We start from the raw sequence: 23,690 nt of genomic DNA on the forward strand, positions 1-23,690 counted from the left end.
AATTAAAAGAAAAAAAAAAAGTAGCGAGGCCTGATGATGCGCACCTGTTAATCCCAGCTACGCCGGAGGCTGAGGCACAAGCATGGCTCGAGTCCTAGAGGCAGAGATTGTACCACTGCACTGCAGCATGGGCAACAAAGCAAGATTCTCTCTCAAAAAGTGGCCCTTCTCTCCGGAATCAGAACAGCAGTGTCTCCTGCTGCCTGCAGACGAGCTTGATTTCCCACTGCCCCACAGACTTCCAACAACGGATCTGGCTCTTCCATGTGGCAGAGGAGAGAGGTCACCATGCTGTTCTTCTGCCTGAAGCCACGCTAGAACCACTAAAGAGAACCAGAAGGGGAACTCCGTCCCCATCTCTCAGGAAATGAGGCCAGAGCTAGAACCCCCCAGTTACTAGTCAGGCCTCACTAGAGAAACAGAACCAACAGGATGGAGAGAGATGCAGAGATTTGTTTTAAGGAACTGGTTCATAGGATTTGTGGGGCTGGCAAGTCTAACATCTTGAGGGCAGGCAGGCATCCTGGAGACCCAGGGAAGAGCTGGGGACGCAGGCTGGAGGCAGAATTTCCTCCTCAAGGGAGTTCAGCCTTTTCCTCTTGTAGTCCTCAACTGACTGGACGAGGCCCACTCACATTACGAAGGATAATCTGTTTCACTTCAAATCTGCGGACTTACATGTTAGTCACACAGTGCCATCTAGCCCAGTGTTTGACGAAAATCAACTTGGCCTGGCCAAGTTGTCAGATAAAAGTAACCAATGCACCCAGCCACAGTAGCTATGAAAAGGGCTACCAGGGGTGGTAACAGCTGGGTCGGACCAAGATAAGGAAGGTCAGAGTGGACCCCTGCCTGGGTTCCAGGCAGAGTCCAAAGTCCTCCATGGTAGGATTCAAAGCCTGGGAAGAAGCCCTTCTCCGACCCAACGTGTGACACCAGGGCCACAGGAGGAGATGCAGAGACGGCCATTCCTAGTGAGACGCAGACATAGGGCTGGCTGGAGAAGAAACCTTTTGAGCAGTGGGGCTGTCTTCCCAGAAGCTGCCAACCCATGGAACCACTAAGAGGTCAAGGCTGAATTGTGCCACTTACACAGTCTGCTAAGGGGTGCTTCCCCCTGAGTCAGGGATACTTCCTGCTCTACTTTTCAGGATCCTTTGGCACGTTGCTGGCCCAAGAAACTTACTTCCCATTTAAAAATAAGTAATCAAAAAACCAGGTTCAATTGATATTCACAATAACAACAAAAATTACTCTTAACTCTTGCTTATACCATATAAAACTTTAGGGATAAAACTGTAATAAGACACAAAACGCTAACAATAAAATATAAATTAGACTACATTAAAACTAAGACCTTCTTTTCATTAAGGACACAGTAGACTTGAACACCACCATTAAGCAACTCAGCTTGATTTACATTTGTAGAACACCCAATCCACGAGTAGCACAGAAACAGTCACCAAAATAAAGAGCAGAAATCAAACGCAAAAGCAAAAATAGAGGAAAATCAATCAAAACCTAGTTCTTTGAAAAGATCAATAAAACTATCAGTCTTGCAAGAAGCTTATCAAAAAAGGGAAGATAAATTACCAATGTCAGGAGTGAAAAAGTATATCACAAACCCTTCAAGATATTCCAACAATAAGAAATAATACTATGTACATCTTTATGTACCTAAATTCAACAAATTGGATGGAATAAACCAATTCCTTGGAAACCAAAAACCACTAAAACTCACTGAAGATGAAATAGACAAGCTGAAGTTGAAACCCTTCCAAAAAAGGCAGTTTCTGAAGCCAGACGATTTCACTAGTGAATTTTACTAAACTTGTAAAGAAATGTCATTTCTCTACACTGTATTCCAAAACTAAAAGGGGACCGAGCACTTCTCATCTTATGAGGCCAACAATCACTCTGATACCAAAACTAGAGAAAAATGCTAGAGACCGACATCCCTTATGAATAGATGCACGAAAATCCTCAACAAAATGTTAGTAAATCAGATCTAGCCAGGTACGAAGAATGTAAGACACCATGACGAGGTGGGGTTAATTGAGGAATGGAATTTAAACATTCAAAAGTCCAACATTCAAAAACCAGTATAACTCACTACAATAATAGTCTGAAGAAGGAAAAACACATGCTTATATCAATTAATGCAGAAAAGGCATTTGATAAAATTCAATCTCCATTTGTAATAAAAACTCTCAAACTAGCAACTGAAAAACTTCTTCAACCTGATAAAGAACATCTACAAAAAACCTATAGCTAACATCATACTTAATGATGAAAAATTCAATTCTTTCCCCACAGGATAAGGTCCAAGGGTGACCAGCCTCACCACTATTCAGCATAGTATCAGAAGTCCTAGCCAGTGTAATATGGCAAGAAAAGTTAAAAGGCATCAGAAAAAAGCCTGAAAAGGAGAAAATCACAGATAACATAATTGTCTACACAGAAAATTCCAACAAATCTTTTTAAAAAAGAAAAACCCTCCTAGAATTAACGAGTTTAGTAAAGCCACAAGATACAAGGTTAACACACAAAAATGTATTTCTATACATTAGCAATTAACAATTGGAAACGGAAATTAAAAATTGAATACTGTTTGCCTGTCTCAAAAACAAAAGTATCAATTCTCCCCAGATGGTTTTATTAGGTTTAACACAATTACTACTAAAATCCCAGGATTTTTTTTTTTTTTTTTTTTAAACACAGATAAACTTGTTCTAACAAGCTTGGTACAATATTGTTATCAGCAGACCTATTTGAATTTCACTGGTTCTTACATAGTACCTGATGTTAGGCAAACCTGAGTTTAAGGGCACAGTGCTCCAAATGGCTGGCCAAGTCTGCCCAGGTCTTCTGATACTGACTGCAGGTTCAGGAGTTTCCCACAACCATCTTCAGGTGGGATAATTCGTTGATGAGACCCACAGAGCTCACTGACACCTCTCTTGCTCACAGCCATGTCTATTACCAGGAAAAGACACAGATTAGAACAGCCCCAGGGCTGCAACTGCAGAGACTGGTTACCCTCTCCCTCTGAGCTCAACAGTTTCTGAGTCCTGTGAGGCTTTCTAGCAAATCACTGGGTCTGAGGGTGGTTTCCTGCCCCCCCACCAAGTTCTAAGCAACTGTATGACACATCAATTCATGTAACCACTGCTACACTGAGAAGGCAAAACTGTTCCATCGCCCCTGAAAAACTCCTTGTTACTACCTTTTTATAGTAACACCCTCCTAATCCCAGCAACCTCTAATCCCTTCTTCATCACTATAATGTTGTTCCTTCAATAATGTTACATAAATGGAATCATGGTATAGAACCTTTTTTTTTTTTTTTTTTTGTTTGAGATGGAGTCTGGCTCTGTCGCCCGGGCTGGAGTGCAGTGGCCGGATCTCAGCTCACTGCAAGCTCCGCCTCCCGGGTTTACGCCATTCTCCGGCCTCAGCCTCCCGAGTAGCTGGGACTACAGGCGCCCGCCACCTCGCCCGGCTCGTTTTTTGTATTTTTTAGTAGAGACGGGGTATCACCGTGTTAGCCAGGATGGTCTCGATCTCCTGACCTCGTGATCCACCCTTCTCAGCCTCCCAAAGTGCTGGGATTACAGGCTTGGGCCACCGCGCCCGGCCTATAGAACCTTTTAAGACTGGCTTTTGTCAGTAAGCGTAATACCTGTAGGTCTCTTCAAGTTGCTCTGTGTGTTTTTACATGGCTGACTAGTATTGCTCTGCATGGAAGTACCATAGTTTCTTTATCCACTCACTCATGGAGTGACAGAAACTCCTGTACAATTTTTGCAAGTTCTATACGAATCTAAAATTATTTCAAAATAAAGTGTATAAGAAGATAAGACATACTCACAAACATAGAGCAAAAATACACTAGGTAAAGGCAAACAACACACACGACAGAAGTGACACAGTCTAATCAGACAAGATTAAAAGAAAGGCCAAAAGCGGAGACCAAGAAGGAAATTTAACAAGATATAATCACCACTGACAAATCCATAGGCCAGAGTATACCAACACAACATTCAAAGTTAAAGAGGAAACAGTATGGGAAATTCAGGAAAATGATACAGAAAATTCATTAGAAGATTAACTTACCACATGAAAGGACACAAAACCTCAGAGCGATTCCAAAGAGTAAATCTAATATAGATGACTTCTTGGCTAGGCACAGTGGCTCAGACCTGTAATCCCAGAACTTTGGGAGGCCAAGGCAGTTGGATCGCTTGAGGTAAGGAGTTTGAGACCAGCCTGGGCAACATAGGGAAACCCCATCTCTACTAAAAATACAAACATTAGCTGGGCATGGTGGCAGGCACCTGTAATCCCAGATACTTAGGAGGCTGAGGCAGGAGAATCACTTGAATCTGGGAGGACAGAGGTAGTAGTGAGCTGAGATCGCACCACTGCACTCCAGCCTGGGCAACAAAGCGAGGCTCTGTCTCAAAAAAATAATACAGAAGACATATCTAATCTCTACGCTATGTAATTAAAGACAAGTCACAGGACTACGGGAAATTCTCTGGCATACCAAAATTTTAAAACTCTTGGGTACAAAAGGAAATCAAAATGAAGGCCACAGAAAATCTAGAAGCTTATGATCAACACACACCTATCAGTATCTCTATACAATACTGCAAAATAACTCAGGGCCCAAGAAAAAAGTAATAGCTTTAGGTATTCATTTACTTCCATCCTTTTTTTATTTAGTAAACTCAAAAAACTGAAAAAAATATATACAGAAGAAAAGCAGGAAGAAATAATATAAAAGCAAAATAAGTAACTGAATCTAATCGAGGAGAATGAAAGCACAAGAAAAGGAAAAAAAAACAGATAACTACAAAAGAGTTTCAATACTTTGGGGCCAATATTACATAAAGTAATTAGAAGACTTCCAGCAGAGATTTAAAACAATTCAGTGGTAGAAGAAATGAATAAGGTTGTCAAGAGTTAATCCCATCCTCACCTACATCATCAGAAACAGGAATGCAGACCTGCAATTTGCATTTTAAGAAGCTCTCGAGGCAAATCGGATACATGCTCAAGGGGGAGAACTACTAGATAAAGGAGGTCAGTAAGAGGCTGGGCTTGGTGGCTCATGCCTGGAATCCCAGCACTTTGGGAGGCCGAGGTGGGTGGACTGCTTGAGCTCAGAAGTTTGAGACCAACCTGGGCAACATGGTGAAACCATCTCTAAAAAAACACAAAATTTAGCTGGGAGTGGTGGTGTGCATCTGTAGTCCCAGCAACTTGGGAGGTGGGAGGATCACTTCACTCTGGAGGCGGAGGTTGCAGTGAGCTGAGGTCATGTCACTGCATTGCAGCCTGGGTAATAGAGCAAGACGCTGTCTCAAAAAAAAAAAAAAAAGGCCGGGGGGTGCACAGTGGCTCACATTGTAATCCTGGCACTTTGGGAGGTCGAGGCGGGTAGATCACAAGGTCAGGAGATTGAGACCATTCTGGCCAACATGGTGAAACCTCATCTCTACTAAAATACAAAAAATCAGCCAGGCATGGTGGTGCGTGCCTATCGTCCCAGCCACTCGGGGGGCTGAGGCAGGAGAATTGCTTGAACCCAGGAAGTGGAGATTGCAGTGAGTCGAGATCGTGCCACTGCACTCCAGCCTGGTGACAGAGCAAGATTCCATCTCAAAAAAAAAAAAAAAAAAATCAGTAAGGTAACTGGGAATAAAAACTACAAAAATCAAGAGCTTCCTATGTTAAAATAGCCATCACTTAGGAAGAAATGTCCACTGACAGGCCCAGAAATGACAATAAAAATTTACCTAAGAAGCTTGATGATCCTGTTCTTAGATAGAAGAATCAACATTAGCCAAATGTCAGCATTAAATATACATTAACATAGGCGGAACCATTTTGAAAGTACTATCCCATTTTTTAGAAGTGGTCACAGTGCAATCAAAGGTCAGAGAAAATAAGCAGCCAAGCATTTGCAGAAAAATTCCAAAAAACAGTAGTAATAGAAAAACAGTTCTTAAATATTTTTTATCATAAAACTCCAGCAATTAAAACATGAGAAAGAGACCTAAATTCATACAGAAACTCAGTTGATGAGAAAGGATCATTATAAGTCAATGGGAAAACGACAAATCACTTAATATAAAAGGTAATGGGACTTTATTTTGAGCTAAGATGGGGTATACGTTTAAATGCCTTTTGAAGCCTGGGCACGGTGGCTCATGCCTGTAATCCCAGCACTTTGGGAGGCCAAGGCAGTTGGATCACCTGAGGTCAGGAGTACGAGACCAGCCTGGCCAACATGGTGAAACCCCACCTCTACTAAAAATACACAAATTAGCCAGGTGTGGTGGCACACACCTGTGATCCCAGCTACTCGGGAGGCTGAGGCAGGAGAATCGCTTGAATCCGGGAGGCGGAGGTTGCAGTGAGCTGAGATTGTGCCACTACACTCCAGCCTGGGTGACACAGTGAGACTCCATCTCAAAAAATAAATTATATATATCTATACACACACACACACATATATATACACACTAAAAAATATACATACACATATACATACATATATGCCTTTTGAATAAAGATTTAAGAGGTAAAAACAGAAACCACAATAGAAGAAAATGATGTTTTTAATATTCAGAGATGGACTGCCTAAACAAACTGCAAATCCAAAGAACCTTAAGCAGAAACGCTGGCAAATATGACAGAAACTATAAAATTTATGGGCAGAAAAACGCCACAAACGGAGTCAAATAAACTGTAAAAAACTGACCATACATGGGAAATGTTGCTTTGTTCACAAAAAGCACTGTTGGCCGGGTGTGGTGGCTTGCGCCTGTAATCCCAGCACTTCTGGCCGGGTGTGGCGGCTTGCGCCTGTAATCCCAGCACTTCCGGAGGCTGAAGCAGGAGGATCCCTTGAGTCTGGGGATTCAAGACCAGCCTGGGCAACATATTGAGATCTCATTTCTATTTTACTTTTTAAAAGCACTGTTACAAATCAACAAGAAAAAGACCCACACCCTAGAAAACCAAGAAAAAGATATGATACAGAAAGCTTTTGGAAAATGAGGCTGTTCACCGTCACTTGTAAGAAAAATGTAAACAGTACAGTTTTGAGCAAGGCACCATATGGGAGCCCAGCCCACGAAAGACTACACACCAGCCTGGGGTTCAGCAGCACGAGGGCAGAGGCACAGCAAAGTGCGGGCTGCCACCACCAAGGTGCAAGCTGAGTACGTGTTCCCCACTCGCTGGAGTGGGCTGCTGCCACTGAAAGTAGCCTCACCCTCCCCAGTGGCAAGGTCACAGCACAACCGCTGTTACCTCCCACCCAAGCATTCCACCGGAGGCCTGGGGACTGCACCCTCCCCACCTACTACAGGAAATGCCTGCGTATGCCATCGAGGGACCTCAGAACAAGCCTGCCCTGCCCGGCTTTGCCACACATGCTGATATGGCTTGGCTGTGACCCCACCCAAATCTCATCTTGTACTTCCTGTAATCTCCGCATGTCATGGGAGGGACCCGGTCCGGGGAGGTAATTGAATCATGGGGCAGGCTACCTCCATGCTGTTTTCATGAGAGTGAATTCTCACAAGATCTGATAGTTTTATAAGGGGCTGTTCTGCTTTGCTCTGCACTTCTCCTTCCTGCCACCATGTGAAGAAGGACAGGTTTGCTTCCCCTTCTGCCATGATTGTAAGTTTCCTGAGGCCTCCCCAGCCATGCTGAACTGTGGGCCAATTAAACTTCTTTCTTTTATAAATTATCCAGGCTCAGGTATGTCTTTATTACCAGCATATGAGAATGGACTAATACACACACCCTATGCCAGAACACACAGTCTAGATGACTGGGGATGGCCCAGCCGAGGCCACCACTGTTGGTACCTGAGCACTCCTCTCAGGCTGCTGAGGTTGGGTTCACCCACCCTGCCACTACCTGCACTAGTTGGCATCTACCTGCACATGCCATCTGTGGGTCTGGAGACTGGCCCACACAGCTCATCACAGCCACCACCACCACTAGCATACACTACTGGGGACCCAGAGGGTCACCCTGCCATTGCCACTACCACTGCCATTTCCCACGCCACACCACACTGGCTGCCCAGGGGCTGAAGAGCCCACCCACCCAGCCCACTGCTGCCATTTAGCATCCAAGCAAGCCATTCTCAACAAAACACTAGCAAACTGAATCCAACAGCACATTTAAAAAAAAAAAAAAAAAAAAAAAGGACGGGTGTGGTGGCTCATGCCTGCAATCCCAGCACTTTAGGAGGCTGAGGCAGGTGGATCACTTGAAGCCTAGAGTTTGAGACCAGCCTGGCCAACATGGTGAAACCCTGTCTCTACTAAAAATACAAAAATTAGCCAGATGTGGTGGTGGGTGCCTGTAATCCCCACTACTTGGGAGGCTGAGGCCTGAGAATCGCTTGAACATAGCGGGCAGAGGCTGCAGTGAGCCGAGATCATGCCACTGCACTCCAGTCTGAGCAACAGAGCAATATTCCATCTCAAAAAGCAAAACAAAACAAAAATAATACACCATAATAAAGTGAGATTTATCCCAGTTATGCAAGGATGGTTCAACATACAGAAATCAATAAATGTGATACATCACATTAATAGAATGAAGGACAAAAACCATATGATCAGATATAATCAATTAGTAAATTGATGCAGAAAAAGCATTTGATAAAATATGACATTCCTTCCTGAAAAAAAAAACTGTCAACAAACTAGACAGAAGGGACCTACCTCAACATAATCAAGACCATATATGACAACCCACAGCTAACATCATCCTGAATGGGGAAAAGCTGAAAGCCTTTCCTCCAAGAACTGCAACGAGACAAGGATGCCCACCTTTACCACTCCTATTCAACATAATGTTGGAAGTCCTGGCCAGAGCAATCAGGCAAGAGAAAGAAAGAAAAAGCACCCCAACTGGCAAAGAGGAACTCCGATCGTCCCTTTTTGCTGATGATATGATCCTATTTCTAGAAAGATGCCATCAAAGAACTATTAGATCTCACACATTCAGTCAAGTCACAGGATACAAAATCAACATACAAAACTCAGTAGTGTTTCTACATACCAATAATGGAATATCTGAGAAAGAATTCAAGACAACCACCCCATTGACAATTACTATTAAAAAAAAAAAACTTCAGAATAAATTTAACCAAGAGGTAAAAGATCTATACAAGGAAAACTGCAAAGCACTAATGAAAGACACTGAAGAAGACACAAACAAATGGAAAGCATCCCATGCTTGTGCATCAGAACTACTATCATTCAAATGACCATACTGCCCAAAGCCATCTATAGACTCAATGCCATCCCTATCAAAGTATGTCATTTTTCACAAAATTACAAACAAATCCTAAAGGTCATATGGAATCAAAAGAGATCCGGAGTAGCCTAAGCAATCCTGAGCAAAAAGAACAAGGTTGCAGGCATCACACCACCTCACTTCAAAATCTATTATAAGGCTATAGTAACCAAAATAGCATGGTATTGGTAAAAAAAAAAAAAAAAAAGACACATGGACCAATGGAACAGAATAGAGAAACCAGAAATAAGTCTACATATCTACAGCCAATTTATGTTCAACAAAGTTGCCAAAAACATACACTGCGGTAAGGACAGTCTCTTCAATAAATGGTGCTGGGAAAATCGGATATCCATACACAGAAGAATGAAACTGGATGCCTACCTCTCACCATCTACAAAAACCAGCTGAAGATGGATTAAAGATTTAAATATAAGACCCAAAACTACAAAACTATTAGAAAAAAAGACAGGGAAAACACTTCAGGAACCCAACAATTTAAAAATAAGTAATCCCATTAAAAAGTAGACAAAGGACATGAACAGACATTTCTCAAAAGAAGACATGCAATGGCCAACAGCTATATGAAAAAAAAAAAAAAAAAAGAGCTCAACACCACTAAGTATCATCCAATCCAGCAATCCCACTACTGAGTATTTACTCAAAGAAAAAGAAGTCAGTGTGTCAAAGGGATACTTGCATGCCCACATTTACTGCAGCACTATTCTCAATAGCAAAGATGTAGACACAACCTAAATGTCCACCAATGGATGAACGGATAAAGAAACTATGGTATATACCATCTCTTGCCAGTCAGCATGGCGATTATTAAAATGTCAAGAAACAACAGATGGTCACGAGGTTGGAGAAAAAGAGGAAGCCTTTCCACTGTTGGTGGGAATGTAAATTAGTTCAACCATTGTGGAAGACAGTGTGGCGATTCCTCAAAGATCTAGAATCAGAAATACCACTTGACCCAGCAATCCCATTACTAGGTACATACTCAAAGAAATATAAATCATTCTGTTACAAAGATACATGCACACATATGTTCACTGCAGCACTATTCACAATAGCAAAGACATGGTATCAACCCAAATGCCCATCAATGATAGATTGGATTAAAAAAATGTGGTACATATATACCATGGAATACTCTGTAGCCATCAAAAAGAATGAGATCATGTCCTTTGCAGGAACATGGATGGAGCTGGGAGCCATTATCCTCAGCAAACTGGCACAGGAACAGAAAACCAAACACTGTATGTTCTTACTTATAAGTGGGAGCTGAACAATGAGAACACATGGACACAGGGAGGGGGAAAACACAGACTGGGGCCTGTTGGTGGCAGGGTGGGGGGAAGGAGAGTGTTAGGAAAAATGGCTAATGCATGCTGGGCTTAATACCTTGGTGATGGGTTGATAGGTTCAACAAACCACCATGGCACATATTTACCTATGCAACACACCTGCACATCCTGCACATGTACCCCGGAACTTAAAATAGTTTAAAAAAAAAAAAGAAAGAAAATGGGGGTTTATGTATACACAAGAGAATACTATTTGGCCATGAAGAGTGAACTCATGTCATTTGCAGCAACATGGATGGAACTGGAGGTCATTATGTTCAGTGAAAAAGCCAGACACAAAGACAAATTCTGCATGTTCTCACTGATGTGTCAGCTAAAAAAAGAAGAAAGAAGAAAAAAAAGGTGGCTCTCATGGAGGTAGAGAAAAGAACGATAGATACTAGAGGATGGGAAGGATGTATGGGTGGGAGGGAGGGAGCAAGACATGTTGGCTATTGGGTGCAGGGAGCCGAAGGCCCGTGGGACGTAACCAACTCAGCATTCCACTGGAGGCTATATGATCAAACAGCAAACTGTTTATCATGAATGCAGGATGTGAGCAAACTCACCACTGCTCCTGCCGACAGGTTTGCTGGAGGCCATCACCGCCTGGCACCGAGGATATCTACTGCGACATCTAGCGCCTGTTGTTCAAGGAATGCAGTCTTGCAAGCCTACTCCGGACTGAGCAGCTGACCCCGTCCTTCTACCCTCCTTCTATCTCTTTTGCCTAATAAATATGGAGGGCTGTGCAAAGCTCAGGGCCCTTGTCCACAAGAGGCAAGGTGCCCCCTGATCCCTTCTTCCAAATATACTCTTTTGTCTCTTGTCTTTTATTCCTGTGTTTGCCCCCTTTGGTCAGTTCCCCTAGGTGTATGAGGGTTACTTAGTTGCACCCCGAACAGCAACAGAACCGGGTGCCCCACAAGTGGGTACATACAGTTAGAAGAGTTAAGTTCTCACATTCCATAGTAGCACTGGGTGACCGCAGTCAGCAACAATGCACTGTGTATTTCACAGTAGATACAAGGGAAGACTTGAAATGCTTGGAATGTGGAAAGGATACTCAAGATGATGGACACCCCCAAATACCCTCAACTTGATCATTACACAGTCTATGCATGTAACGAATACATGTACCCCGTAAGTATGTAAATATTATGTATCAACAAAATATAGTTTTTGTCTATCAGGTTAAAAAAAAACATATTTTAATATAGTGTTGCTGAAAACATGGCAAACAGGCACTCCGGTATATTAAGAGTATAAATTGAGCTCAAGAGGTTTAATTCATCCATATGTAAATAAAAGGCACATACATCTCAACCCAACAATTCTAAGAGTTTATCCCACAGACACGATCACACCAAGGCACACATAAACGATATTCGTGACAATGATTAGCTGCAAACAAAATGTTCCCCAGCTGGGGACGGTGGAACGCTAGGCCTGAGAACATCCATATGGTGGGACATCATGCTGTCCATAAAGACAAGAGGGAGGCAGGTGGGTGGATACAGACCTCCCTTTAAAAAAGAAAGCAAGAGATGCATCAGTGTGTAAAACACGGTGACGCTCAGGTGTGCACCAAGTCACAGGGAGGAGACCTGAGTGATTTTTGCATCAGTGCCTTTGCCTGTCAGGAGGGAAAATAGCTGGACAGGAGGCAGGAAGATGACTGACTTTAAGTTGTATCCTTTTTTTTTTCTAAACCAGGTACACAATTTTTTTTAAGATAAGGTCTTGCTCTGTTGCCCAGGCTGGAGTACAGTGGCAAAATCACAGCTCATACCATAGCAGCCTCAACCTCCCAGGCTTAAATGATCCTCACACCTCAGCCTCCCAAGTAGCTGGGACCACAGGCATGTGTCACCACGCCTACTTAATTTTTGTATTTTTTTGTACAGACAGGTTTTTGCCATGTTGCCCAGGCTGGTCTTGAACTCCTGGGCTCAAGTTATCTGCCTGCCTCAGCCTCCCAAAGTGCTGGGATTACAGGCGTGAGCCATCACAACCAGCTTTTTTTTTGAAACGGAGTTTCACTCTTGTTGCCCAGGCTAGAGTGCAATGGCACGATCTCGACTCATCGCAACCTCTGCCTCCATGGTTCAAGCAATTCTATTGCCTCAGCCTCCTGAGTAGCTCACCATGCCCAGTTAATTTTGTATTTTTAGTAGAGATGGGGTTTCTCCATGTTGGTCAGGCTGGTGTTGAACTTCTGACCTCAGGTGATCCACCTGCCTCAGCCTCTCAAAATGCTGGGATTACAGGCGTGAGCCACCATGCCCAGCCCCAGCCTTTTTAATTAAAAAATATGGTGGGGAAAAAATAATAGCTTGCAAATGTGGCAATCATTTATAACAGTTTGCAACGTGGACAATTTTTTCTTTTTAACCTCTTCCTTCTAGCACTTTCTAGGGCCCTGATAAGTCATTTGTAGGGAGACCTCTAGTCCTTAGAACCTGAATTCTCATTCTGGTTTCACAAAAGAACAAACTATTCATTTGTACAAACTAGGATTACAAGTTTCTCAGAACCAGGTAAGGTATTGTCAGGTCCACTGGCCCCAGCCCTGCACACACCCTAAAAAGGTTGAGTGCCCAGACGCAGAACCATGCACCAAGAGAAGCCCATGGAGAGAGCTGTATCCCCCAGGCTCCCAAGCCCGGGCCAGTGCCCTTTCTCTAAGTGCGCTGCCTGGAGGCAGGTCCACTTGTGATCTGCACTCTCCTTAGAACAAGCTCAGGGTAGAAGGCATGTGAGTGGACAAAGTCCTAACCTTTGCGGCAGCCTAGGCAGAAGCAGCAATGAAGGATCGATCATCAAGGCACAGACACTGACAGACCTTTATGTTAACGTTTTTTAACTGAGGCAACATGGCAGTTTAATAGTGAGGTATTTAGTTGCATTTTTATAAAAAACATTCAAAAACAAAGTGATAATAGGGACCTAAATTCCTTGGACTCATGGTAGAGATGTTTGAGCATCCTAATATTCTACATCTGCCAATATGTCGGTTCGGAAGATGACAATGTTCCCCACAAGCCATTAAAAACTGGCCAAGGAAAATCAGCCATGACTAAGTCCTTGTCTGCATCACGCTCCTGTTCCTCCATACACTGTCTGAGCGTGCACTTTTCTTTTGAAGGCTAATTTACAAGGCATTCTGCCTGAGTCGGGGTATTGCTAAGTGGAAGGTTTGATGAACCTCCTAGTAGAAAATGCAGAGCCTGCAAAATGTGAACAGCTTGATTTACTATGGCTTATAATCAAGGCGAACTATATAATAAGAGGCTGTATTTTCATCAGATCTGCAACAGGTCAAAGCTTATGGCAAAAGACAAAAGGCAGAGGTATGTATCTTAGGGACAAGCTCACAGTGCCTTTAAAGTGGAGAATTCTCGTGGCCAACTGGTGACTCACCATGTGTTGTTTTCCAGACGTGGGCAGATGGCAGCTCTGCTGACCCAACAACCCACCTACATGATATTCAGCATTTCGGGATCACTGGAGCATGTTTAAAGCGAGTTTACACTGCTGAATTTTCCATCATCCCCCTTGCGAGCAGCCCTGGGCAAATGGCTGTACCAACAACTGTGACTCAGGCGCCGGTCCCCGGAGGTCTAGAACCCAGGCCAGCACCGAAACCTAGACAGCTGGGGCTCAGGCGCCGGTCCCCGGAGGTCTACAACCCAGGCCAGCACCGAAACCTAGACAGCTGGGGCTCAGGTGCCGGTCCCCGGAGGTCTACGACCCAGGCCAGCACCAAGGCCTAGACAGCTGGGACTCAGGCGCCGGTCCCCGGAGGTCTAGAACCCAGGCCAGCACCGAGGCCTAGACAGCTGGGGCTCAGGCGCCGGTCTCCGGAAGTCTACGACCCAGGCCAGCACCGAGGCCTAGACAGCTGGGACTCAGGCGCCGGTCCCCGGAGGTCTAGAACCCACGCCAGTCACTCACCACTGATTTATGGAATGGACCATGTATGTATTTAGCAACCAAGCTCCCAAACTGAGGACGCCTAGTGTCCCTCACCTTGAAGTTAGCAAGAGAACCACAACTTTGCTTCTCTGTAGACAGATCTCCCAACTTTCCCATCTATTCATGACACACATTCATTTAAAAACAGCTGAGAGAGCTGGGTGTGGAACCTTAATTACAAACACCTTCTGAGGACTCACGCCACGACGACACCATGTTACCTCAAAGTCTCCTGCCTCCATTTCCCCATTTTATACAGTTCATGCTTTTAAATACAGAACTCTCATGCCATTGGAAGCTGTTCCCAGAAAGCGTCAAGATTTTCATCCAGATGCCTCTGTCCCTTACCCGTCGGAACAGACCATCAGGTCCCACCTTCTAACAGGATGGCCTGAGTGAGGCCATGTGAACCTCAGCGGAAGGAAGCCCCTCCTCAATAGAGAGGTTGCGCTCCCCACAAACGCTAATGCCAGTGGGATTCCCTAATGCCAGCGGGGGTCTGAAAGGTCTCAGCTGCTTAGCATTTCATTGGTAAAAAAGAACAAAGTATAAGACTGAGTTACTAATTTGACACTTAAGATTTCTCGGAGAGATCCTGAGAGTGACCCTGTAGGGCAAAATATAAAATTTAAAAAACATCTATTTCTGGGAGATCCACCCATCAGTCTGGACATGGCCTCAGAGGGCGTCTTGTTGGCACAGCTGGGACTACCTGGCTGTGACCCGTGTGGCACTCTATGACAGTTAAACCATGGGGGAGGGAAGAGGGGCTGCAGGCGGTGCCCTCTACCCAGAGGAATCCAGGAAGGCTCAGGCGGCTCCTCACTCATCGTCCGGGATTTCCCGGAGCCCTTCGCTGTGGCGCGACCGCCCACTGATCTCCAGCAGGGCCTGGGCTTCAGGGTCCGCGTCCAGGATGCTCTTGTTGCCCTTGGCCTTGAGAAGAGAAGAAAGGGTGGGTGTGTTCCATGATGGCCCAACAACAGGCAGCGGCTTCCTGCTAGTTTTCCAGCCTTCTCAGGTGGAATCGGCTCTGCTTCCCCCTAAGGCCCCTCCCACTCTGGGATTCAATGGCTGGGTGGGTAGGAGGTTATTACAGGAGGTTCAGGGGCCAATAGCAAATCAGGTGCAGAACCAGGGAGGAAGGAACCCCAGACCTTCCTCTTGCAGGCGGGCAGAGAGAATGAAGGGCCACCGGGGCTCGCACTTGATGACCGCCCCCCTTCCCAGGGCTGCTCTACTAAACCGCCCAGAAATCCCAGACAAGGCTTCCAGCCATGCATCTCCTGGCATCCAAGCCAGCATCAGCTGCCAGGATCAAATTTGCGATAAATTCCCTGCAGACAGAAGAGTAAAGGGGGTAATGGTAAGAAAATGGAGAAAGGCCCCCAGGCGCAAGAGGCCATCCTGGGAGGCAGAGGATGGCTCCACTCACCAACTGCTCCTCTGAAGGGTCTCCAACCGCCCACACCTCCATCTTGTCAAACTGGAAGTTCTCCTGGGCCGACAGCTGCGGGCTGTTGTACGTGGTGCACGTGGGCTTAGCTCTGCTGTGTCCTTTCCCAAAATCAACATCCACCCAAAGCCCAAAGTAATTGTGCTGCCCCCCCATCCCCTGCAAAAGAAGCCAGGACAGAGAACAGCATCAGCAACTCCTCAGGGCCTGTGGACATCAAATACCACGAGCCAGCCTCTCACCTTAAGTACCAGCCCGAGACAGGGCGGGTGTGTGTGAACGCCATCATCTATGTTTTCCTTAACTGTGAAACAGATCAATGCTGCCATTTAAGCATCCCATGCCAAGTGACTGGAACAGTCATCTATGTCTCCAGACACCCACCCATGGCTCTTTCTCAAGAGGATTTGCTTGCTGAAAGCACAAGTGACATCAGAGAATTAAAAATGTTAAATATATATATATAGAAAGAGATCTCCAGGGCCCAGGGCCCCACTCAGTTAAGATAAGGGGAGAAGGGAACACAGAAGCTGATACTGCAAACCCCCCATGTCGGGGCACCAGTGCCCCCGCTTCCGGGCAGTGATCCTCACCCCGAGACAGACTGGGAAACTCAGCTCCGAGTGTGTGGCTTACAGGATGCAGAGGCAGACCCGGAGGCAGAGGCGGACGTGAACCCCTGTGCCTTCCACCCCCCGTCACATGGCTGGGCTCTGAGCTGTTCAACCTCGCCCTGCCGAGAACCTCCTCTGGTCCCTGGTAGGCCTGGAACACCTGGCACGCCCTAGTTCTGACCTTCGGCAACAAGAGACCCGAGCACACTGTCCGGAGTTGACAGTCAGAGCCGCTGTGTCCCTCACGGCCAATGACGAGCGATGACCAGGGCCTGCCAGGTGCTCTCTGTGAGGCTGGCACCCTCTCTCCTGCCGCCACCAGATCGCCCTTTCCAGAAGATGCCAGGTGTTCTAGGAGGCCCAGCCACGCCCCTCCCTCTTCCCAGGGCATCAGTGTGGTAAGCCTGGGAGGGACACTGGCCCCTCTAGCGGACCAGCCTTCTCTGCCCTCAGCTCTGCAGACACAGGACTGGATTTTCCCAGTGAGAGCTTTCTGTCAAGTAGCAGAGGAAAGAAATCGGCAGGGGAGCTGGCAGGAGGAAGTTGAGCGTCGGCGTGGATGCTGCCCCAGCTCCTGCCCTCGGGCCTGCCTGGACCCATGCCCACCTGCTCCCTGTACCTGGCCTAGGCCTCCCCCACTTCCCCATGCTTCCTGTGCCATGTCACCAAGCTGAAGCGAGGGCTGGACAGGAGCCATGGTCACCCCAGCTGGGGCCCCACATGCTGTCTCATGAGCTCCCGGCCGTCCATTCCCCTCAGTCCAGCACTCCCAGGTATGAAGCAGGCCAGTGACGTGCAGGGACGGGTCTGGCGCTAACACTATCCCTAGCCTCAAAGGCCACAAACCAATCATCTGAGGGCCAGAAAAACGGGCCAAGTGCGCCATCTGCACACAAACCACTGAGAAGCCCCAGCAGAGGTCACATCCTTCTCTAAGGGAAATCCTGGCCCAGCTGTCACTATCCCCAGCACCAGCCCTGGAGGCAGAAGGAACTGGACTTGGTGTGTGTGAGGAGATGAATGCCACGCCCACTGATCTGTGGAGCTGAGCCTCGGGGTTGACACCTTTGCGGGGGTACATCACCAAGGCGAGACCCCCACGCTCTGCCCAGGCTCACCAGTCCATTCGGGATCGTCTGCTGTCCATGGTTCAAGTACATGTAGTGGTCATTGTAGCCTGTGTGTGTGTACACGGCCATGCTGGGACAGATGGAGAACAGGAAGCATCTGTCATCCCCTGAAAGTGGCCAGAGAACAAAACAAACAGGGTCAGTGTCTGAGCCGGTCCCAGAGGGCCAGAAACACCAGAAAGCTGCGGCTCAGGAAGCAACACAGCCAAGACCCCTCTCACCCATATCCAGGTGTCGGCAGATCGGGGGTTGGGACAAGCTGCTGGGGACCCAGCTGGATGAGCTGGGGGTGCAGGGATTAGACGGACAGCTAATAAGGAATGGGACATCTTTTAGCTCTGGCCGGGGAAGCAGAGACCACAACTCTGCCGACTGTCTGGAGTCAGTCCAGGCTGGCCAAGCACATCCAAGCCAGAAAGAACAGGCTTCCTTTAGCTTGAGCAAGGAGCAGGCAGTCACTCTGCAGAGACCACGGCCTCCAGCACAGCCTATGCGAGCAGGCAAGTGACGCTGCATAGTGCTGAGCCTGGCCTGAAAGAACATACCATGCAGAGAGAGAAAACCTGCGGGTGCAGAGCTGCCCCCAGGAGCACGGCCTGGGAAAGGTGGTCGTCTACCCTCGCCCACAGGCATGGGGTGGCCACACAGGCCATTAGAAGAAAGGTACCAGTCAAAACTCTGGAAACTGTGGGTCCCCAGTCTCAGGGACTCCTTCCCTCCATAAGCACCTCAGCACTGGGGAGAGAGGTAGAGGGCCATAGGCCAGGCCTCATCCTCGGAGTTCCCAGCGAGGGGACGCTTCCCACCATGCTCTGAGGACTTGGCCGAAAGGGCTGCCCACCCCGACACCAGCATACACAAGTGTCACAACAAGCCGGAAGGCTGCGCATAGGAATTTGGGGTTGGGCTAGTCATCGGGGGGAAAGAAGTCACAGGAAGAAAATTGGGGGCACCATGGTAGAATGTAGATGAGAAGGGGGCACCAAGACCAGGAGGCTGGAAGAGGATGATGGCCCTGAGCAAGCAAACAGGGCCCAGTCTGTTTGTGTGGGCTGCCACCACCCAAGGACTCCAATCTAGAAAGATCCCCGGGGGGCCTCTGCCATCACAGTCTGGGAGGCTTCTGGGAGGCAGCTTCCAAGGTCAAGAGGGAGGCCCTGAAACAGAGCCCCCCATGGAGAAGGGATCCCATGAGGACAAGGTGTGGGACAGGTAGGCAACAGTGGGGTTTGAGAGCGTCGGGTGGAGGAAGGAAGGTAGTTAGGCTAGAAAGTTCCACCGGAACCAACTAAGAGAAGGACTTTACTCTGGGCTACAGACTGAGGCTTGCTTCACTGGGGTTTCAGCAGCCTCAGAGGCTTGAGGGCAGGTTTAGACGCCGCCATGAACAGCTCAGTCATACCCGACCCTCCCGCACTGGGCTTCAGGTACGCGGCCCTTTGCTTTGCAATCCTGAACCTGTCGTACTGCGGAGCAACGTGGCGGGGCCACAGAGTTCAGGCTTTGGCTGCGTGGGCCCAGATGCCAGTCCACCCCCAAGGGCCGTTTTCCATGGGGAAGGCCAGCTGGGGGAAGCATCATTTCCCAGGAAACAGGGCAAGGACCTGAGGAGTTACGATTACCTGAAAAAAAAAGTCACGCCAACAGCAAGGGCTCCTTATCTCATTCTCATAAAACAACACTCAAGCATGCTGCCACCACCTGGCGCTCGGCCGCTGAGGAGCTGCCTGCCCACACAGCATGGTTTCATGTAATTCTGAGGAACTGAGGCCCAGAAAATGCATCAGTCTCCTTGCCCAGGGACAGAGCTGGGACTCAAAATCCTGTGTTCAATCCAAAGCCTTGGGCCTCTTCAACTACTGCACAGAAAGCACAAGCAAAAAAGGCTCTACGTATAATCAATTCTTCTTTCCTCAAATAAAACTATGAAAACTGTCCTTGAAAAATGTTGACGAAGCCACATCGCCCCACAGTGAAAGATCCTCCATGCTCAAGGAGGCCGCCACCTTCCCCAGCATTTGCCTTCATTGTTTGCCCCACAGCTATTAAATCCCTTAAAGTCTCAGATATTAGAGGTCACTGTTTCCAGGACAAGCGGACAGCACGTTCTCTGAACTTGACCCAAAGTCCATGGATTTGTACCATACATGGTGCGAGGCTGCCCTCTGCTGTTATTTCCCCGAGTACGGGCACGTACTGCAACAGAATGAACTCGGGTTTGAAAACTTGGCCACTGCATTTTTCGCGCATGCTTCAGGAAGGTTAAGTCTGCTTGTTAATAAAACATGAAGAGCCAGCAGAGTCCACCTGAAACTAACATTAAGGGCTCTGGAGGTAGCAGCAGCTTGAACCTGATCATGATGCTCAGGGTCTTTTCACATCCTAAAGCCGAGCCTTCAGCTGTGCAGTGAGGCAGAGCAATGTGCAATTTCCCCGGAGCCTGAGGCTGGGCTGGTGCCCCATGCCTGTGACACGGAGGCAGGGAAAGGTAGGTGTGCAGAAGACAGTGGCCATGGCAAGGCTGAGGCTGCTGTGTCTAGAAAGGCCCACCACAGCAGGGCTGGCACCTGGAAACTTTGATTTGGGGAGAATTCCCACCATTCCCAGAACTAAGATAAAGATCTAGAACATCCTGAAACCTAGATAGAAATCAAACCCTAGAAACAATGCGATCTAGGAGACAGAGGTGCCCAACCCTCAACCTGGGACCCCTGCTACCTGTCCCAGCCAGATGCCACCTAGCCTCTGCTGAAAGCTCTCCTGCAGGGACAACTCCACCTGGACACAGTTCCCGGCCTCCAGAACCTCTGCCTGGTGGAGAGATGACCATTCCAGAGGGGCGGGGTAATATACAGGATGTACGGGGGAATGACGAAGGCAAACCCTGGGGATGGTGGCCCACTCTCGAGTGCAGAGGACAGCCCACTGATGGGCGATGCGTCTGTCAACGTTTCAAAAACATTCATTCATTCATTCATTCATTCATTCATTCATTCATTCATTTATTTATTTATTTATTTAGAGATGGAGTCTCACTCCGTCGCCGGCGCTGGATGCAGTGGTGTGATCTCGGCTCACTGCAACTCTGCCTCCCAAGTTCAAGCGATTCTCAAGCCTCAGCCTCCCATGTAGCTGGGATTACAGGTGTGCACCACCATGCCAATTTTTGTACTTTTAGTAGAGACGTGGTTTCACCACGTTGGCTGGGCTGGTCTCCAATGCCTAACCTCAAGTGGCCCACCTGCCTCGGACTCCCAAAGTGCTGGGATTACAGGCTTGAGCCACTGCGCCTGGACTTATTATTTTATTTTTTTAAAGAGAGAGACGAGGTCTCACTATGTTGCCCATGCTGGTCTCAAACTCCTGGGCTCAAGTGATCCTCCCACCTCAGCCTCCCAAAATGCTGGGATTCCAGGTGTGAGCCACTGCACCTGGCCTGTGTTTTAAATAATTTTAAAGGACTGTTTTCATCAGAATATTCTTCCTTAAGGGAAAGAGGAGAATTTACTTAGAGCCTTTCATCCAGTACATTCAAGGTCATGCAGAAAGCTTTCAAATTCCAACAAGCAAACACACGTGGCGGTGGGGCAGGGGCAGGAAGGCCCAGGGAAGGAAAACATCCGATCTGAACCAATCAGCATCTCCTGGTTCCCTCCGAGGGATCTGTGGCTTGACTTCTCTCGTGCCCTGTAGACCCAGCACCGTGTAATAACTGGGCCTGTGTCCTCACCGGAAAACTGGGAGTCACATGGCCTGTCCTGAAGAACTGTGATGTGATAAACACCACTGAGCAGCATCACATTTTCCTATCGCCCCAACTGCGTCTAGAGAAACACTTGGAGAAGATGGGAGAGCCAAATTGAGCACTCCCGCCCTCTCCCTTTCTCCAGAGCTCTTTGCCTAGGCTGTGCCGCTCCTCCAGGTTCAGGTTACCAAGTCTTACCTTGAAACTGAGGCTTCACCTCCCAGGAGCAGGAGGCAAAGCCACCAAACACGTGCTTGTCGTGGTCCTCAAGGACAGCCACACAGGGCCCCCGGTGAGTGATGTGGCCGCAGAGCTGGGAGAAGCTGTGTCCGTGGAGCTCAGATGAAAAGAGCAGGCGCCAGCAGTGCCGCTGCTCCCGAGGCAGGTGGGCGTTGATGTACATGACAGAGAGGATGTCCAGGATGCTTTCAAAACCCCTGCCCTGGTCCACTTGACGCTCGGGGACCAGGGTCGTCAGATCCAGGGACGAGCACAGGACGAGAAAGCCCTTGTGAATGACCACACTCAGGAATATGGCCACGTGGGGGACCCTGAACACCCAGTCCTCGATCATGGCTCGGTCACAGTCACAGTCCAGCCACTGGGGCCCCAGAAACCTCTTGCCATCTAGGGGAAGGGGACAATGAGCATTAGCGGGGCTGTTATGTCACCGTATAGCTACTATCTAAACCCACGCTGAGTACGGGAGCCATGAGCCACGCAGCAATTACTGAGCACACAAAACAGGGCTCATGTGAATTGAGAAGTGCCGAAAGTGTAAAAGGCACACCTGATTTCAAAGACTTGGTATGAAAAACAAATGTAAATTATCTCAATTTTTAAATATTCATCACATTTCAAAATTGTATTTGGGACATAATTATTAGAATCAGTTTCCCCTGTTTCTCTTTACCCTTTTAACATGGTCCCTAGAAAACTGAAAATTTCACATGGGGCTTGCTTTGTCTGTTGGCCAGCACTGATCTCAACAATCCGACTTCAACATTTTTCTTTCCTCTCCAAGCAGCATTTCGGAGCCTGTCAAGATGGCGGTGCCCTGGCAATGGGGCTGGAATAGATGCCTGAGCTACACCTGGAGCCACTCATCAGAGGGCGTCTGTCCTGCCAAGGTCACTGGAAGGGCAGTGTTCCCAGCCAGTCAAGGGGCTGGTAGGGCACTTTCTGGGACTCCTGTAGTTTATCCGGGAAGAGCAGGTTTCATTCACCACTAATCAGGCTTCATACAGCACTTGGAGTCCTGTTTTCCATCCCTCACCCACTAAGAGGTGACAGGGTAAGAGCGTGGGAGCACACACCTGGGACTCCAGAGCTGGTTTCAAACTCGAGCACAGGAACAGCATGACCTTGCCAAGATCTGCACCTCTGTGCCTCAGTTTCCTCAGGTGGAAAATGGAGGTAAGGCCAGAACCTGCCCTGCTTGGTTATTACAAGGACCAGAGGAGCTTTTACATTTTAAGCTCTTGCTGACACAAAGGCTCCATTTACAGCGATTATGATTCCCAGCCTAGCGAAAATTTGAATCTAAACTGAAATAACATTTTGTCTCAGGCCCATTTTATTAAGCAGAAAATGTAAAACTACTTCCCAACTTCTGATATTTTGAAATTCCTATCGTTTCCATTTATTTTTCAAACAATTTCATTTCTCATTACCTATATATTACTTGAAACCTTAAGGATAATTTTAATTGTCTGAATTAACTTTCTCTACTTCAATGATAAATGTTAATTTTTATTTTCATGATTCTTTTAAAATATACTAATTCTAGAGGGGTGCAGTGGTTCACGCCTGTAATTCCAGCACTTTGGGAGGCTGAGGTGGGTGGATCACCTAAGGTCAGGAGTTCGAGACCAGCCTGACCAACATGGTGAAACCCCTGTCTCTACTAAAATACAAAAAAAAAAAAAAAACAAATTAGTTGGGCGTAGTGGCGGGCACCTGTAATCTCAGCTATTTGAGAGGCTGAGGCAGGAGAATCGCTTGAAACCAGGAAGCAGAGGTTGTAGTGAGCCAAGATCGCTCCACTAGACTCCAGCCTGGGCAACAAGAGTGAGACTC

General features: G+C 47.3%; 1 protein-coding gene across 2 annotated transcripts in view; it reads right to left on the reverse strand.

Moving 5' to 3' along the window:
* Nucleotides 1-13,546: 13,546 nt before the first annotated feature.
* MEAK7 (MTOR associated protein, eak-7 homolog) overlaps nt 13,547-23,690 on the reverse strand; it is a 28,104-nt gene continuing 17,960 nt past the window's right edge. For both annotated transcript variants that reach the window (XM_023226810.2, XM_023226811.2), the window contains exons 5-8: nt 21,810-22,238; nt 17,855-17,973; nt 16,102-16,281; nt 13,547-15,602 (exon numbers count right to left, since the gene is read on the reverse strand). In XM_023226810.2, the coding sequence (XP_023082578.1) occupies nt 15,489-15,602; nt 16,102-16,281; nt 17,855-17,973; nt 21,810-22,238 (842 nt within the window). In that variant the 3' untranslated portion in view covers nt 13,547-15,488. The remainder of the gene's footprint in view (nt 15,603-16,101; nt 16,282-17,854; nt 17,974-21,809; nt 22,239-23,690) is intronic.

Source organism: Piliocolobus tephrosceles, chromosome 17, assembly GCF_002776525.5.
Source record: "Piliocolobus tephrosceles isolate RC106 chromosome 17, ASM277652v3, whole genome shotgun sequence".
Classification (NCBI taxonomy): domain Eukaryota; kingdom Metazoa; phylum Chordata; class Mammalia; order Primates; family Cercopithecidae; genus Piliocolobus; species Piliocolobus tephrosceles.